Raw genomic sequence first — 12,781 nt, 5'->3', positions numbered from 1 at the left:
TATTTCCTAATACAGTAAATATACATGTAACCACATAAGCAAAAGTTCTTTGAGATTTGGGGATGGGGGGGGCGGGTCTTGAGACTAAAAAGTTTAAGACCTACAATTCTAATTTATCACAATTACTGGAATAATCTGCATTCAATCCCAGTTTAGTCCACATGTGACAATCATGTCTAAGAAGGTTTAAGTGAACTAAAATATAACTGTTAAAATTATGATTTTTAGCAACAAGTGGATGGACAAACAAGTTATAGTATGTATACATTCAATGGACTATTGGCAATAAAAAGGAAAGAACTGAGACACAAAACAATATGGATGTGTTGCAAGATGATTTTAAATGAAAGTGGACAGATAAAAACAATATAAAATGCCAGATATAGAAATATAAAAGCAATAGAAAATGCTGCAATAACAGAAAGCAGATCAATGGGTACCTGCTAGAGGTGGAGGGCAGAAAAAAGGAAAACAGAAGACGAAAGGTTTGAGGGTGATGGATGGGTTCACTGTCATGATTGTAGTAATGGCGTCACATGTATACACAGGTCAAAACATAAATTTGTACACTTTAAACATGTGCGATTTATTATCTCAATCACACCCTTATATAGCTTTAAAATATGTGTATCTATTTAAAATTCACAAGAACAATTTCTCAAATAATATTGGACATATGACTATACTGTAGTTGTTCCCCTCAAAATCTTTATGCCAAGAAATATGTCGCTTAAAAGAAAAACAGGTATATCTCTCACCTCGTTAACACCGGCATCAGACACCATGCCCTGAGAGGACTGGACCCAGAGCCCGATTAACGCATCACAAAGTTCAAAGAAAGCAGCAAGGTTGACCACGATTTCATGGGGCAGGCTATGATAGCTCTCTGGATCTTAGAGTTGGCATAAATAAAAACATTCGATCAGTTTTAATTCTGTGGACATTTTCAAAATTAACAGCACTCTAGAACTTAACATTATCCTCAGTCAAGGTCAAAGTTGAAAGCAAATCTTTGCCTATTAAGTTAGCAAGTTAGGCAGGTATACGTAGAGATGTTCATGTCTCAATTTTTTAAAAAAAAGGATTTGTTTAAATACAAAACAAATTCTAAGATATTACATATATGACCAGATGGATAGATAACAGGAAGATATGAGAAGATATAAACAAATCTCTTCTATTAACAGTGGCTACTGCAAGAGTAAATTTTTTCCATTTTTATGCTTCTACAGTTTGAATATTTTCCAAGAAATACCATTATCTTTTCAATTGGAAAAAAAAAAAAAGGAAGGCGGAAGAAAAGAACCCATAACCAAATGCTTATGAGCTCTTACTTTTGAGCCAAGAGACCAGGTCTCAAGCTCCGGCTCTGCTACTTGCTAGAGATGTGACCCAGAGCATCTCTGTGCTTCCCCTTCCTCACTCAAGAGACTCACCTCATGGTGGCCAAAAAAATAAATAAATAAATGAGATCAAGGACATGAAAAAAGCACTTAGTCAAAAATACCGAGTAAAGGAAGATGTCAAAATCAGGCCACCAAATCAAAAGGAATCAGCAGCATGGCAGCACCTGAGGAACCCCTCACCATCAGGAGCATCATGCAGCCCAATGTGTAACTGAAGAAGGTAAAGGCAACATCCTTACCTTTATGGAATTCAAAGGACAATCTCAAAACACTGTTTCTTAACTTTTTGCCACCAATAGAAACCAAATTTGCTTCAGTAAAAATCCGCTTTTCCCGGTCAAAATATATGATGGTCCTGAAATGAGATTCCACAATTAACACACAGTGATCAGTTCATAATACTTACCATAGCCTCTACCTGCTGAATCCTAAGAACCCTTGGAACATCAATTTCCCTCAGTGTGTCACTCCCCTCAGGCCTCTGCAAATTCTGGATTAGAGATGGGCAGTGACAAAGATGACTAAGCTGGCGGGCCCACTGTGTTGCTCTGCCATGATCTGACAAACTGCACTGTGGACTCCTGACACTGGCCATCATAGGGAATTCCCTGGCAGTTCAGTGGCTGGGACTCGGTGCTTTCACTGCTACGATCCACGTTCAATCCCTGGTCAGCGAACTAAGATTTCAAAAGCCTCTCAGTGCAGCAACCCCCCACCCAAAAAAACCCCAAACCAGCCATCATACAATTAATCTGCAATGTTAGAAGTTACCCGGGGAGGAGGATGAGGGAGTTGCTGGGGGGAAGGGACAAGGGGTCCTCTGAGGTGTTACTACATATCACATGAGTGAGTTCACTTTGTGAAAATTCACCAAAACAATATATAGTCATCATTAGTGGCACTTTTCTGTAAAGCATGATATACCTCAGTTACAAAATTATTTCTCTAAATTTCTTACACTGATGGACAATTAAAAAGCATTACTGGTCATTACATTAAACAGTGAGGAATGACTTATGAAACAATTATGTAAATTTATACTATATGTGACTATGTACGTAGATCTTCACCATTTGATGGGACAGACGGTTGAGGAAAGAACTTGTGAAAATGCAGGAAGCTATTGGAAATCACACAGAAAAGTGTGGAAACACAGCTATCCTGTGATAAAAGATTAACCATAAAACAAATCCCACTACTGATACTTCCCAGTGTATCTATTAATAAGCACCCTGTAGAACCTGCCGATTCAAAGGCACTAGGACATCACAGTCAGAATGACTTTTCGCTGTGCGTAGAGCTCGAAGGAGAGGTGGTAACAAAGGCAACCATGTCAGACGCTCAGCACTCCTCAGATTCAGAAAAGTAAATACACATAAACTGTATTCCTAGGCGATGTGGGTTCGATCCCTGAGTTGGGAATATCCCCTGGAAAAAGAAATTGCAACCCACTCCAGTATTCCTGCCTGGGAAAATTACATGGACAGAGGACCCTGGTGGCCTACAGTCCATGGGGTCACAGAAGAGTCAAGCATGACTTAGCCATTAAACAACAATTTGTGAAGTCACAAGGTACAGTGAGGCAAACAGTGCCCACAATAGTAGCTTCACCTACTTGTTTGCAACAGACTCTAAAAGGGCAAAGAGCTGCTCAGGCTGGTCTGTCTGTGGGTCAAAGTCCATCGCATTTCTGATGATGTCCATGGCCTGCATGTTCCATCGGGGATCCAGAGGGATCACGGATTCATCTGGTTTAAGGAACAAAAGAAAAGGTAGAATTCTGGAGTTAAACTCCCTGTCTGGCAAATTTCACTGTTTTACTTTGATCACACAGAGTCTTGCTGGGGAGGAGAAACGGAAATGGTTCAATCCATGACAGTTCCAAAACCAATGCATTCACTTGCTCAGGTCCCATTACTGGTTGGAAAAGAATTCATGGACTCAGTTACCCAATCTTTTGCCATTAACCATAAGAAAACTAACTTCCATGGCAGAAAATGAATGAACACACCTCAGTAATTTGCCTTTAATAAGAAAAACAACTCAAGATTATTTTGCTTAAAACCCATTTCTTTATAATCACAGGATATGCTGCTGCCACCTCTGCTCCTTTGGCTCAAACTTGGTATCAAAATCTCTCTGTACAGCAGCAGCCATCAGACTCTGACCTGTTCCAGAGGTGGAGATTCTAGTGGAAGGAGGCATGACAAAACGATGGGAATGTTAATTTGAGGGTGGCTGGGTGGCTCAATGGAGTACTTCAAGCTCCAAAGGCGTCCACAATACAGCAGACTAACATGCCTACTGTGAATAGCAAGGTATAGTGGGGGACCTATATCCCCAAATCTAGCAAGGCTACATGATCCAGAGCTACTCAGCTGAAAAGGAAAAGGAAGATGAGCCAATCAGTGGGCAAGCCAAGGCTGCTGCGAAGGGAATCGACCACTCTACTCTAGAACTATGTTCCCAGACCAAAGTTCCTTCATGAATGGAAAGCCATAATTCAGTTCAGCCACAATCTGACTCTGACATTAGTTTTCTCTATCATTTGATTTCTGCCCAACCATCTACCCCACTACCTTCAGTGTACACAAGGTAGTCATATGTATATGTAAGATTATAATTATATAAACATAAGGCTTAGCACAAAAGCATCATGCACACTTTTTTCCTAAACCAAATGGGTAATAGCATGTTTTAATAAATGTCAGATGAAAACTGAGAAATTCTGAATACCTCATTTGATTAGTTTGGATGACTATTCCTTTTATCATTGTGTTTTGTTTTGTAACTGAATTTAAGACTTTATAACTTCATCATTAAGGTTTTCTGAAGAAACTGAATGTGTACTATTTTACCTTCATCTCAAAAGAGATCACAGTTTAAAACCCTTTCTGTTAACACTACTTACTAATACATCACAGACTATTGTAAGTTGAAGGGGCCCCAGAAGAATGAATTTGATTCCCTTATTTTTTCAAACAAAGGCAGCTGAGTATGAATGATGGACCCAGAATCAAGAAGCCTGTTTGTGGCCAAGTTGGGACCGGAGCCTAGACTTCCAACTCCTGTGTTCTTCCCACTACACTGTGTCATCATCCTTTATCAGAAACTGGAGAATCAAGACACAGTTTTGAAAAAAGCAGCAGAATATGCATCTGGATACTCTGAGTCTTCTTTTAAAAACTGTTACAAGTGGGAGCTCTGACAGATCTTTTTCCCAAGAACTCAATGGACAAGATTGCTGAGAGCTAGAAATCAAGGCAGGTGCAGTACCTGTTACATTTGGTTGTAATATTTTGATGACATTACTGACCCCAGATGAGAGAGAATTTGAGTAAAAATTCCTAAGAGCTGCAGCACTGGCTTCCAAATGAATCTTTATCGACTCTGTGGAGGAAGGAGAAGCAGATGTTAGTTATCCTCTAGAGTAGTGCCGTCCATTCGAGCTTTCTGTTCTACAGCTACTGTCACAGTGGCCACGTCACAGGTTATCTTTTAGTAGCTACCCGTGTCTAGCAGCTATCCCACAGGAGAAAGCAGATGAGAATATGTATCCAATTTCCCTCTACACATATTTAGACATCACATGTACCACCCAATAATACACACATACACTGGCTTATCTATAAATTCTCCTAGAGTAGAAAAACTCATATAAACTCAATTACTTTAGTCAACAAGTTCTACCCACAAATTCTTGTACTTTAAAACCTTTAAAGCTACTTAGAATGAAAAACGTACAAAGAAATTAAGAATGATCATTTAGACCACTTTCCCGAACGAAATAAGATTAGAATCTCATGTACTTTTATGGGAAGTAAATTTACCAAAAGCAACCCTTTTCCAGAAAGAATGCATGTGCAACAGAGTAAGTACTGGGAAAAAAAAAAAAAAAGGCAGGCTGTTCAAAAACTTAAAAGTAACATAATACAGTATATTTTCCTTCTGGATTTGATAGAAGGCTGGACAGATCCTGAAATGCTGAGGTTTACATGGGGAAAAGTTTCTCTTAGGGAAAACCCAGGGTAGATGTGTACCTTAATGTTTTAACAATTAAATAAACAATAATGCTAAGTCATAAACATCCTGCTAGGAGCTTCCCCAGATGTAATTTTAACTGTGTAGTTGAAGAGAAAAACAACTGCTGAGTTATGAAAGCAGGGTATGCGTACATAAATTCCCTCATCACACAAATTAAGTTTCTTTACTCACCAAGCCCCTGTGGCATATTCTTGGCTAAATGATAAAGCCATTTAACTCTGAGCATCCAGTCTTGATTGGTTGCTCTTTCTATGAGCAATTTAACAGCCACAGCTAGAGCATCTGGTTCATCAAGCCAATAAGTATCCACTTCAACTGAAGTGAACTTTAAGTTCTCCGGGTGGGAGGACTGCATAATTTTCTCTAAGTCTGCCAAAGTAAGAGGCTGAATCCTGAAATTCATTACAATAGACAAAGTTAGTATTAGGGTTAAATCTTCATTTCATATTTCAAAGAACCAAGACAAGTAACTTTATAATTAATCTATCAAAGAGTTAACAAGGAATATATAAGTTCCCTCCAAAGAGGGAAAATCAAAACATGTACTTATAATAAATAATAAATAGGGAGCAATATCACAACAAACAATGAAACTAGGTGGAAAATGATGATGTAACATTATGGTCAAATATACTGGGTCGTGACCATGACCATCTAAAAAAAGAGAGAGGGAGAAAGAGAGGGAAGGAGGAAAACAGGAAGGAAGGGAGGGAGGGAGGGAGGAAAAGTCAAGAGAGACACACACAAGCTTAAGGCTCCGCTAACCTTGCCCAGTTGCTTGTTTTCATGCTCAGCCTGTTGAGACAATACGCTAAGATCTGCCCGTCGCCTCGGACTTTAGAGAGGTGAGAATCTTCTGTAGTGAAGACAGCCGAGGGCAGAGAATCTGGCCACAGCCCCAAGGCAAGAAGGGAGCTGCCCCAGGTTTCGTGTGCTTGCAGCGAAGAAACATGTTTCTCTAGGAGAGCCTGCACGAGCTGGTGGGAGACAGAAACACATGGTGTACGGTCCCCAAGATACAGTGCTCTTATCGAAAACTAGTGGAGTAATTAATGGCAGTCTTCTAGGCTCCCTGTGAGCCTCTCAACAGTCAAGACACATTTCTCAATACACAACATGACAAAATTTCACTTTTTCTGCTGAGAGGCAAGTTTCAAGGCATATTTCATCACATTTACGCTATTTTCCAGAAAAGTGCCTGGATACCCGATCTGTTACAGTATAACTGCAGGTGAGCTCTCTAAGGCCATTAAAGTTGCTGCCAGCAGAGCATCCTCCTACCTCCTATAGTGTTGTACTGCAGAAAACTGTGTCAGACACCTCACATACCTGCTGGTTTGCTGGGGAAGCCTGGGAGCGGACATATGCTTCCCAGCACGCTTTAGAAAATGCGCTGTCTAAGCTCAGGCCTCGCTGCAGATACTGCACGATGAGTGAGGCTGTCTGAATGAGGTTCGACACCGAGGACGCTGGAGAAGCTGTAAAGAAGAAACGGTGCCATCCGTAAGCAACAGATTCTGCAAAGTCTCCAGAGAAAATGGACAAATTTCATCTTTACATCAAACTTCCACCCGGGCACTTATCTCAGAAAGCCTTCCAAGTGGACTCCAGGGGGCTCACTAGTGAACTCAGTGAACCTGCGAGAACATTCATTCACGTTCGTTCCCTGCTAGCCTGCCTCCCCCACTCCCTCTCAGGGAGCAGCACGTTGTGAGGAAGTGACCGATGACTTAAACATGATAAAGCCTGGCCATATACACCCTCGACCTAAAGCTGATGAACATGGCACCAAAAAGCACCAGGGGCTTTGAAATCCAACTCAGTTGTCATTATTAACTGTGTGGCTTTCCCAAATTACTCAACCTCTCAGTCTCATCTGTAAAATGGAAACATAGCTTGCAGAACTAATATGAGGCTTAAATAAGCAGCGAACATTGTACCTAACACAGAGTAGTTTACTTAATAAATAACATTTCATTATGTTTCATTGTTATTATTACTGCCCTTTCTTGTATCTTTGGACATTTAGAAGAAGTAATATCTGTTTTAAACAATTCCAAGTTCCCTCTTTATTCAGCCTTCAAGAGATTCAATGATGACCGTGAAAGATTTTCAGGACAACCTTCACCAATCTCAGTGTCGCAAGTAATATTCTTCCAAGTGTGGGCCTCTGACTGCATGCCTCAGAATTCCCTGAGAAGCTTCTTGATATGGTGATTCCTGGGGCTCACCCAGACCAGCGGAACCCAATCTCTTGGCGGGCAGGGGCAGAAGAAGAGTAGCCAGTACATGTGTATTACTAATAGGCTTTCTAGGTCATTTCCATCTCTATGTACACTATATGCAAGAACTCCTAGACTAGCAGTCAAGTGGAACGACATGAACTTCCAGAGGAATAAACCCTGCAGAGGACTGGAAGTCAAGCACCTTACCTACAACAGCACTTCGGGTCTCTGAGTGCAAAGCCAAAAGGGTGTCACACACGCTGTCCCCCACCAACCCAAGGCTGTGCAGTAGCACTTTCAGATCTAGGTCATCTGGGATGCTCCCGTCCCCGTCTCCTGAAATGTAGATTTCAAGTCCACGATTCCTCATAGCTCGGGATATTTCTCCATGAACAGGATCCATTGAGAGAAAAAGTCTAGTAGTACAAGCAATTCAAAGGGGGAAAAAGACGTCAAAATCTCAGTGCAACCAACAGTGTAGCTCTGCAACACCTGGCAAGGGCAAAGCATATGTGGCTCATCATCAGGAGCTGGACACTGCTGGCTCAACTCACAGATGCTGTCTTCATCTGCATTCTATCCTCTAGTTCCAAGTGCATCAATACAGCAAGTCAGTTTCTCTAAGGAACTAAGGGTTGTGTATCCACCTTGAGTGCTGAGGGCTGTAAAACTCTTACTCTCAGATATTTCCCAAATAAGCCAGTGCTAATTCATCATTCTAACTCATGTACAGAGAGAACAAAAAAGAGGAGTGTGTTCTCCAGAAACACTTAGCTTCATAATAGTCGGTGTCCATCAACTTCTGCATCTAGCCATCTGATAGCTCACCCTTACCCCCAGAACTCAACAGCTGATTCCTGCTGTTCCCTCCTTGTACCAAACCTGCTTCTTTGCCAGTTTTCCCCTTTTTCAATGAATAGCACCCCATTTACCTCATTACTCAAGCCAGAACCTTAGGTGCTATCATTGCTTCCTCCTCTTCTTAACCCACAAGCCCATCAGCAAGTCCCACTGATCTGACTGCCCTAGTGTAAGCCATCATTTTTTGCATGAACTACTGCAAAATGCTTTTAATGGGTCTCCCTGCTTCCACCCTTCACCACCAACCCTAGGCAGGGACCTCATCTTTCTGCTGACTGAGTGTATAAATATAATATGTAAGGAGGCCCTAATGCATGGCCACCTCTGATATCCAGGTTGAGACTTTGAGGCAGGAATACCTGAAATTGGGATGTGGTGTTACGGTGGGAGTGGATCCATCGATCATTCCTCTCTCACTAACAGTGAGGACACCTCCAGGTTCCAACAAAGCATTCAAACGATCCAGCACCGATGGGCTGCACAGAGAGAACCCGAATGGTGGACAGGCCTGAGTGCCACACTGACCACTGCCCTGGCTCAGGCCTCTCACTCCTCCTGACCCACCCCCCACCCCCAGACAGAATTAAGATCTCTTAGCTGATTAATACCCTTTTCCACTCCCTGAAGGCACACAGCCTAGAGAGTCATAAACGTAACTGCATTTTAATTGAGGACATTCTGAAAGTGTTCAGAATGTAGAGAAGCCCGTCATCTGCCCTGCACTGCATTCACTGTGTAGGCACAGCAGCTTCACGCTTGTCCTTTTCCTTACTTTAGAATCAAGTGGTACAATTAGAATGCACATTTACTAAACGTCTGCTCTGTTATCAGAGCCTCCATTATAAAAATCTGTACTTCAGAATGACCCTAACAAAAGGAAGTTTTCTAAGGTTAAATGAAAACGTGTAACTCAAAGGAAGTTTTCGAAAAAATAATCCAACTTCAGTTCAGCCCAAAACTATCTGCTAGAACGAAAATCTTGCAGCTAATGACCAACTACCATTGTTCACCACAAGGGGAAGTCTACAGAATATAGCAGAGGATGTGCTTATAGTTAAGAAAACAGTGGATTAAAAACAGTAAAGCTTCCACCTGGGTTTCTACTTTGACAAGCATATCCCAAACTTTAGTCAGACCCACTCATGATTGAACAGAAGGTCCTTACTTGCAGAAGTTAACATTGTCCATCAAAAGCCAATCTCCAGACTTCAGGGCCTGAACCAACATGCTGTCAACCCATTCGAACGTGCCACGGCTGTGGCCACTGGCTGACTGCATAAGCTTCACCCCAAAGCTTCGGAACTCCTCCACGAGTTTGGCAAACTCTGAAATGTCACAGTCATAGCACTTAATTTCAAACCAGGGCAATCAAAAGCAAACAAAATAAAAAACGAAGAGCTTATTAAAAGAAGGCTGGAAATGTATGGCTCAGTTCTTAAAAGTTTCATAATAAGGTAAACGTTTGAAGAAGAAAATTAGGTTTGGGGATAGAAAACACTTCTTAAGGGCTTTCTGAATGAATGGCTAGGAAAGAGTTGACTAAAGGGTGATGGAGAAGGTAAATAATCTTTACCTGTTTTAATTTCTCAAATGGCAGAAGGATAAAGCCTCCTACTTATTAATGCATTTATACCATATAAAAGTGCTATAAGTTTGCACAATGTAATTAATGTCATCAAACCAGGCTTCCTTTATAATTACAATGTCATATATAGTAACAACTGGTATTTATTTACTCTACAGTTTATATAGCCCTTTCCTGGAAATTTTTCAATTGGTCTTCCTTATTAGAAATTGATTCCAACCCTTTTTCGTATCACAAGGTAATATATTTCTGCTTCTAGCCATGAAGGATTAACAAGATTTAGACTTAACCTCACAGTGTCAACAACTAGAAACCTGGTAAACTATATGAATCACAACTACTTTCAGACACTGGAAAACAGACAGCCCAGAACTGTGACACCTAAGGGAAGGAGGCCCTATAATAGACTGGCTTTCGGCCTGAACGTAATTTCTAGATTGCAAAGCAGGGAGAGGAAACTCAAACAGGTACTGAGATCTCACTGACTTGAGGACACAAACTGAAACTCAGGGAGATGGAGGCAACCTGAATGAGAGGCAGGATACTCAAAAGGAAAAAGTTACTCAAAAGGCTTCAGAAATCCAGAAAGAGGTCCCTGGGCCTTTGGCTCAATAATAATCTCCACGTGCAAGGGAAGGCTTAAATTCCATGTGTAAAAAATTCCAAGGAAAGAACTATTACTGGGGAGCTGTGAACTGAACAACTCCCAGAGTTCACACAGGGCTGAATAACACTCCAGTTCCCACCAATCAAAGCGAAGAGACCCCATGGAACAACTGGACCGTCAGAAGAGATTACACAGGGCCATGCCTCAAAAGAGGGGTTAATTTGACTTGGCATGCATACACAGGTTAAGAGTTTAGGGACTCTTAACTTCTAGGTGGGACTTCTAGGTGGCACTAGCGAAAAAGAACATGTCTGCATATAAGAGGTGCAGGTTTGATCCCTGGGTCAGGAAGATACCCTGAAGAAGGAAATGGCAACCCACTCCAGTATTCTTGCCTGGAAAATCCCAAGGACAGAGGAGCCTGCTGGGCTACAGTCCAAGGGGTTGCAGAGTCAGACACAACTTAGCTAATTTGACTCTTCTTAGCACAAAGAGTCAACGGTGATTTAGCACATAAAGGAGACTCTGGCCCTGACCTTAAACAGCTTAATAGCAAGCTTGAAAAGATAAAAATGATCCAAAATCAACTCAACAGCCTTACCTGCAACTCAAAGAAACCCTCAGAACACCAAAACACAGCACTCAGCAACTTGAATAAAAATGTCTAGAATCTAATAAACATGACTAGACATATCTTCTGGCTTTTTAAAGTCACTAAGTACTGCATTCTGATGTTAATAAAGCTATTATAAAATATTCAATATACATAAAGATTTTAAGGTAAAATATGAAACACCTAGAATATATTTTAAAAGTCATACGTGTTTATCACAGAAACATTAAAATATAAATAGTTTAAAAAAGAAGCTATTTTCAATCAAAAAAATAGTAGTAGACAAGTTTTACAGCCAGCCTTTTAGACTCTATTGATATCCCTAGGAAATTACTCATTATGAAAATAAATCCTAAATAAAAAGCAGTATTGAGAATGGGCTGTTGAGAACTTACCCTAGATATTTAAATTTTAACTGACTTACAGAAGAAATATATACACACCAGATTTCAGGTTTTGAAGTCAGAGAGGCTTGGAACCAAAACCGAGTCTAAACACATCATAAGACGACGACACTGGGCAGGTTACCTCTATAAGCATTTATTTCCCCATGTATAAAATGGAGTTATCTTTCCTTGTAATGTGGTGTTGTGAGGGTTAAAAGTAAATATATTTTATACAGTGTCCAATTCTCGATACGAATTCAATGGTGAGTTTACAATCTCTAACAGTTAAAAAATATAAAGTGATATGGGGGTGGGTCTAGTCACTAAGTCGTATCCGACCCTTGCGACCTTGTAGACTGTATCCTGTCAGGCTCCTCTGTCCATGAGATTCTGCAGGCAAGAATACTGGAGTGGGTTGCCATTTCCTTCTCCAGGGGTATCTTCCCAATCTAGAGACTGAACCCTGGTCTCCTGCACTGCAGGCAGATTCTTACTGACTGAGCTACCAAGGAAGCTATAAAATAGTAATATATGACTTCATTAAATATATCTAATAATTAATTTGAATGAATGAGTAAAGAATTTCAAATTCAAATGGTGAGTTTGAATTGGAACATGATAGATCAAATCAGTAATGAAATCACTGTCTTAACTAAGAAAGTAAACGATTTGACCCAGAGCCACGGATACAATGTTGATGCAGCTAAAAGAGGGGGTAATTTCTTCATCCCTAGGGAATCCACTATTCCTATGGAATAACTAAGGATTCCTTAGGAATAACCCATTATGAGCAGATTTTGGAAATAAAGGATGGCAATCTTAGTGACAAGCTTCAACTTTTAATCAATTCTCCCCTACCAGCCAAAAAGCTGCACAAGATGGGAGATGAATGCTTCCAGATCAACTGAGGAATTTCTTCCACCTTCTATACAAAATGAATAAACACATCCAAGCTATTAATTTAGACTTCTATTCTTCAGTTTAAAAATACTCAATTTTTTTGGAAATTATTAATAAGTTTAAAAAACAGGCCAAGAAAAAATAAAACCAGATT

The 12,781-nt window shown here is 40.6% G+C and overlaps 1 protein-coding gene across 1 annotated transcript in view; it reads right to left on the bottom strand.

Annotated features, from left to right (window-relative positions):
- The window catches only part of MDN1 (midasin AAA ATPase 1), a 140,187-nt gene that overhangs the window by 53,492 nt on the left and 73,914 nt on the right, over nt 1-12,781 (bottom strand). The window contains exons 44-53 of the mRNA XM_027551397.1: nt 9,702-9,861; nt 8,896-9,012; nt 7,883-8,091; nt 6,780-6,928; nt 6,216-6,427; nt 5,622-5,842; nt 4,683-4,796; nt 3,022-3,154; nt 1,646-1,761; nt 759-892 (exon numbers count right to left, since the gene is read on the bottom strand). Coding sequence (XP_027407198.1) covers nt 759-892; nt 1,646-1,761; nt 3,022-3,154; nt 4,683-4,796; nt 5,622-5,842; nt 6,216-6,427; nt 6,780-6,928; nt 7,883-8,091; nt 8,896-9,012; nt 9,702-9,861 — 1,565 coding nt within the window. The remainder of the gene's footprint in view (nt 1-758; nt 893-1,645; nt 1,762-3,021; nt 3,155-4,682; nt 4,797-5,621; nt 5,843-6,215; nt 6,428-6,779; nt 6,929-7,882; nt 8,092-8,895; nt 9,013-9,701; nt 9,862-12,781) is intronic.

Source organism: Bos indicus x Bos taurus, chromosome 9 (assembly GCF_003369695.1).
Source record: "Bos indicus x Bos taurus breed Angus x Brahman F1 hybrid chromosome 9, Bos_hybrid_MaternalHap_v2.0, whole genome shotgun sequence".
Classification (NCBI taxonomy): Eukaryota; Metazoa; Chordata; class Mammalia; order Artiodactyla; family Bovidae; genus Bos; species Bos indicus x Bos taurus.
The sequence above is the reverse complement of the archived record's forward strand: the minus strand, read 5'-3'. Positions and strand labels throughout refer to the sequence as shown.